Source organism: Sinocyclocheilus anshuiensis, unplaced genomic scaffold, assembly GCF_001515605.1.
Source record: "Sinocyclocheilus anshuiensis isolate Anshui unplaced genomic scaffold, SAMN03320099.WGS_v1.1 scaffold510, whole genome shotgun sequence".
Taxonomy (NCBI): Eukaryota; Metazoa; Chordata; class Actinopteri; order Cypriniformes; family Cyprinidae; genus Sinocyclocheilus; species Sinocyclocheilus anshuiensis.
Window position 1 is genome coordinate 1,282,574 of NW_015542360.1, and position 6,156 is coordinate 1,288,729.

The 6,156-nt window shown below is 34.6% G+C and overlaps 1 protein-coding gene across 1 annotated transcript in view; it reads right to left on the minus strand.

Moving 5' to 3' along the window:
- Positions 1–6,156, minus strand: part of LOC107691890 (glutamate receptor-interacting protein 2-like) — a gene marked incomplete at its 5' end in the record, with an annotated part of 12,655 nt that overhangs the window by 2,269 nt on the left and 4,230 nt on the right. Inside the window, 3 exons of the mRNA XM_016490719.1 lie at positions 359–476; positions 4,999–5,152; positions 5,242–5,424. Coding sequence (XP_016346205.1) covers positions 359–476; positions 4,999–5,152; positions 5,242–5,424 — 455 coding nt within the window. The remainder of the gene's footprint in view (positions 1–358; positions 477–4,998; positions 5,153–5,241; positions 5,425–6,156) is intronic.

Sequence of the window (6,156 nt, forward strand, 5' to 3'; positions counted from 1 at the left end):
GTCATAGAAATGCTATTGCGGATTTTATCTATTGCTATTGGATCAAACAGGAACTCAAAAATGATATTTGCAGTAGTTTACATTCATAACTACAGAAGTTTGCCCAACTATGACGACTTCCGCTTCTTGAAATGTAAAAAAGGTCCATTAACATATTAATTCATGACATTTAATTAATTTGTGATTGTGTTTAATGCGTCAAATGACTCTTACATAACTGATATTGACATCATCATCACACTGCAAGTGCAAACTATCGACTTTTTCTTCAGAGAAACACTATCATTGATCATTATTTGTTCATTTCTATCTGACCCGTGAGATGATTAGAGATGTTCTCGTCATCGCAGCGGTTTACCTCGATCTCGCGCAGGAGCTCGGACTGGCCGCAGGTCTCCAGGTCTTCCAGGGCCTGGCACCAGAAACTGTCCTCCTGCTCCATCATGAGGCCGTCGGCATGAGGCTGGCTGCTGTATCTGCGGCAGACGCACACATTACAGCTAATGAGGTTGTTGCTGTTGGTTGCTGGTGTTTTGAAAGACTGTTAGGCTGTACAAAGCTATACATACAGACAGATCATTTGAGCGTAAAACTGTAAAAGCTGTAAGCCCACAGTCATTTAAATATAACAATCGGTGTTGATTTAGTATTACTATTATATTATTTATTGAAATTCTGAATTGTTTTTTAGCATAATTAACAGTATATATACACTACCAGTCAAAAGTTTTTGAACAGTAAGATTTTTAATGTTTTTTAAAGAAGTCTCTTTTGCTCTGAAATAAACAAAGCAAAGCGAAACAAAAGCAAAGCAAAACTACAAAACAAAATCTTCAAAGCAACTCTCCGGATATATCAGTTTTACTTGGAAATAAACCATGGTTATGCTGATGCGACAGATCTGTGCATATCATAATTTACGGGTTTTGCATGAACTTCATGAAGTATCTACAGAGAAAAATAAAATTCTTAGCATGAAAGCAAAATTTCATGCTAAACCACATAAAAAGCACCTACAGTATTAACCAAAGAGGAGTGAAAGATGAATCTCCCTGCCCTTTCCCAGGGACATTTTCAGAGAAGATAAATACTCCCAGTGGTTACTAATGCCAACCATGCTGACCAACACTTGAATCCACATACTGTTCAACTGTGTGTTCAACTTATGCTGTGAGTTCGCCTACCTTGTGCAGCTCTAACGGTGTGGGCGACAGGATGTCCTGGATCTCTTCTTTGATCCTCCGCGACTCCCAGGTCTTCTCGGACATACGGAGCGTGCTCTTGTTCTTGGTTTCGTTGAGGAGATGTGGGGCTTTTCTCAGAGGGCTGAGGTGAGGTTGGTTGACCGTCTCACCATGGGCCTTTCCACCCTCTACACCCAAACTCAGGGCACTGCCGGTCATTATCGACGCCTACAGGTGGAAAACAACCACAAACATTGATTCCTGCCTTCTCACAAGCCAATGTTCCCCAGTGCGTTGAACTCTGTCATGGAAAGGGCCTTTAGGCCACATTGTTTTAATAGGGAGCCTCTGATTGGGCTCCCATTAAGCAATTGTCTCATTTAATAAAACCCTATTAACCAGAAGACGTGAAGCCCATCCTCATTTACCTTTAATGAGCTCCAGATCCATTTATTTCCAATGAGCTGTGACTGAAATGTGTGTTAATTGTGAGTTCCGACATTTGTGACTCTTTGAAGCTGTAATTCAATGGGTTTTACTAACTCAATCCAATACACATAGGATCAGCGTGGATCTACGCTTATGAAATTACTTTCAAAACGCAGTTAGTGTACAAGAAATTGCAGATTACTTGGAAAGCTGCAGCCCATTACGCCTCATGACATAATTTGAGATTTGTGCTGGCTTGCACTTACAGTAATACGTGATTTTGGGAACGTAACTACAACAGATACTTCTGTAAAGTCCCTCAGAAACCACAGAGCAGCAATCTGTTTCCTGATTTGCCCGTGTTTGTTTTACTTTTAGTTATTAAACTTTATACTCCCTTTGGATCTGCCTTATCTCGCCTTTGTCCTCCCAGCATTGCAACACCTCTGTTTTTGAATGAAAAAGCATTTTTTTGTGGCAAATATATTTAAACTAGTTAGCTAAACTTTGGTTAGTTGCTAGGGTAACATTTTATTTAGTCTAAGTGCTAAAATACACTAAAACGGAAATAAATGGAAAACTAAAAAAACTTCAAAGCAAACAAAATATTACAAATGACAAAAACTACTGCACGTTTAATCAAATTTAAAATAAAAATGAAAAATATATTTTAAAAAGTTCACCTTCACTGAAAAAAAGAGGTGTAGAAACTACTTTCATTTAGAAATTGATTGCAAATTTCACAATTACAAAGAAATGGCAAGTAACACATGGAATTGAACTGTACATTTTTAAGTAGAAATACTAAAATAGTGTTTTTCTTGTAAAATGTACTCCAATCATCTTTTAACATAGTGTTCATGTCGTCCCAAGCCTGTATGACTCGCTTTATTCTGTACAGCACAAAAAGAGACATTGTGAAGAATGTCCTGGCTGCTCTTTTCCATAAAAAAATGACATACCAATCAAATACCAAATATTTCAAATAGAATTTATATGAATATGAATTTATAGATCTAAATGTACAAACACTTTAAAATAAAAAAAAAAATTACAATTATTTTTATATAAAAATAATAGTTTAGTTTAAGTTTTAGTAACTTTTTATGTGAATTGCAATTTTTCATCATTGTTAATTGTTTTTGAAATATTTCTAGTTAGCTTTAGTTTTTCAGAATTTTAGTACTTCAATGAAATGATGACTTCAACGAAAATATGAAATTTTTCCTTGGCAACTAACTCAGATAAGTGTAAGTGTAAGTTTTTCACCTAATATTGATATTGTATTTCATTTCAGCATTATTTTATAATTGTAAATTTCCATTTAGAAGAGACAAAACATCTCCTTTTGTGTTCCACGGAAAACAGAAAGTCAAGTATCGATGAAGAAACATGTCATCCATGGCTGACCTCGCTAGCCAGTGTCATCAAACATCTGATAAAAACACTTCCCCATGCTTTCCTAACTCTCCTAGGTTGGTTGTGTAAGAACAGAGCTCACTGTTTTGAGCAAGCAGGCGTGAAATGAGCCATCAGTCAGTATGCAGAGACTTTGTGTGATTTTGTGGTAGCAGGAGTGTAGTGATTGGTGATTTGGGATTTCCAACTTAAAAAAGGGAATTCACAAGAATGACCTGCGAATGCTGGTGGCGGTGTGTATTTGCATTCGCTGTCTGTGATGTTTTAGCACTCGACTCACTACAGGAATTATGTAAATAAGGTAAGGGTACAAACACAGGCCAGAAAATGTGCTGTACTTTCACGGAACAATTCCTCATCTTGCAGGCCAGATTTGAGTGCTTGGTTGTGGAGGACGCGGCAGACTACCACAATCTGACATTATTTACTGGGACTGTACAGCATTGCTCAACCTCTGAACTCCAAAGAGGTTTTGAGTCATTCTATGAAGCATGTGCCTTTTATTTATTATCATTATTATTTTATTTAACACACTTAAAGACAAAGAATACATAATCTCAAGTTTAATTATAAAAAAAACCCCAATGTTTTCAAATCTGTCCTCCTACCTTTAAGCATGACTTTTCTATAAAAAGTAGAAAAATACTGTCATTTTTTTCTATTGTTTGTGACTGATCGCTCACCAAGCCTGCATATATTTGATCCAAAATACAGCGAAAGCAGTAATATTGTGAAATAATTTTACTATTTAAAATAACTGCTTTCTATTTGAATATATATACACACATACATACATAGTGATGCAACACTGCAACACACAGAAATGTAACACTGGGCCATTTTTTTCTCAATAAATAAATGACAAAGAAAATATTTTTGTCTCATTTGCTTGATTGGGTTCTCTTTGTCTACTTTCAGGACTTCTGCAAAAATCTGATGATGAATTGGGTCATATTTATGCAGAAAAATAGAAACTTGTAAAGGGTTCACAAACTTTCAAGCAGCACTGTGTGTATACATATATATATATAAGAGTTCAGATGCAAAAGCATCTAAGTGCCATTTGAAATTTTCTTCTAAAATGAGAAGTTTTATCATGCTTTTGTGTATGTTCAGTAATTTCATGTTAATGGCAATAAATAGGTTATTTTCATTGCCATTAAAGTGAAATAACTGAACGTAAACATAAGAGCCTGAGCAAAATACAAATTTTAGAAGAAAATTTCAAATGGCACTTATAGGCTTTTGCATCTGAACTCTTCATATATATATATATATATATATTCATGTAGATATATTTTCTTGCCTCCTATCACCAAGCAAACAACATGACTTTTCTATAAAAAAATGTAAAAAATACTTTTTTTTTTTCTTGTATGTGACAGAGATGTGCTACATAGATATGTTATGAATGACAAATCTAGTGAAGAATGAAAAAAATATAAATGTTAAATTAAAGAATGGAAGAGGAATTAAGAAAACTAAATACACCGATAATTGATTCTGCTTTTAATAAAATACTTATAAGATTGATTTAGTGTGAATGGGGAAAAAAAGAAGCATTTTTTAAACACCAAATATTTAGTTCATTTCTTTATATGACTAGAATATACAGACGTGTAAAAATATATTTACTCTAAAATATTTAAGTTCTAGCAATTTGCATGTGTAGTTTTTATTCATTTTTCATAATTTCTTAAATATTTCAATTAGCTTTCAAAGGTTTGGCCATTTTAGTACAGCACTTTGACTTTGACATTTTTTCTTGACCAAAAAAACAAAACAAAAAAAAAACGAATAAAATAAATGTAAGTTTCATTAACTTTAAGTTTCTCATCGAATATTTCAATATTTTTTTCAGCTTCATTTCAATCACCAAAAATGATTTTTAATAGTAGTAATTTACAATAAGAACACTGAAAACAATGCAGCATTGCACACGCTTGTGTACAGCGTCCCGTCTCACCCGGCAGCTTTGTCCCAGTCGTCCTCACTGAATCCCGTGTCACTGAAGGGGTAGTTCTTGCGGCGGGACGGAGGAGGCGTGCTGTTCCTCTGCTTGCTGTTACGCCACTCGTGAGGGTGTAGCGCAATCCCAGCGGCCTGATGCGTGTAGCCACCTTCGGAGGAGCATCAGGTCACATGTTTGACTGAGAGGCTGTCAGTAGATGTAACGAATATCGGCCCGGCGTGAGGAGAGTGCACTCACCTTGGCTGCTGTAACCGCCGTCGATTCCCGAGCCGTCCCACGACTCCATGGCCGAATCCACGCTGGGGATGGTGGTGGAATAAATGTCCGACAGTTTGTTGGTCTTCTGCGAGTCGGTCGTGTCGTCCTCGTTATCGCTGAGCTCGTTATCCAGATCGTTCTCTTTATTTTGATCATCTGGTGCTGAAGGGGGAATGACAGTTATCGGATTTTTTTTTAAGGTGTCCTTGTTACACGTTACATGTACTTACTATTATAGTAACAATTAGTTATGCATAATTACATGCAAGTAACCCTAACCATAGAGTAAGTACATGTAGTTAATTAGTATTACTCAGTACTTAAATGTATGTTACACAATGTTACACTATACTTAAAAGTAAATGTAAACTGTAACAATGACACCTTAAAATAAAGTGTAACCCAGATTTGCATGCATAAAAAAAACACAGGTGTTTTGTGTAAAATGGTGAACGTCTTGATTTCATTGTTAATACAGATAATTTCGGCAATAAGTCAGTATTTAGGTGGCAAGTCAATGTTTTTTTATTTGTTTGATTAAATAAAACTTCTTATGATTATGATGATTAATTAAATACTTTGATAATTGGATGATCGAAAGCTACTCTATTAGTGAAAGCGTTTTGCCCCAATCCATATAATTGCTTATAATTAATTATATTATTCATTATAATTAAATATAATTAATATAAATGTATAGAAAATAAATAATAATAATAATAATATATAATAAAATAATAATGTAAATTATCTAAATTATATGTAATTATATTTATTACAATTTATAGGGTGAAATTGTTCACTAATAGAATAGCTTATCAAATTTTCATAGTCAGAAGATGCCAAAATGGGGGTGAAATGCATATTATGATATATTATATAATTATTTATTTA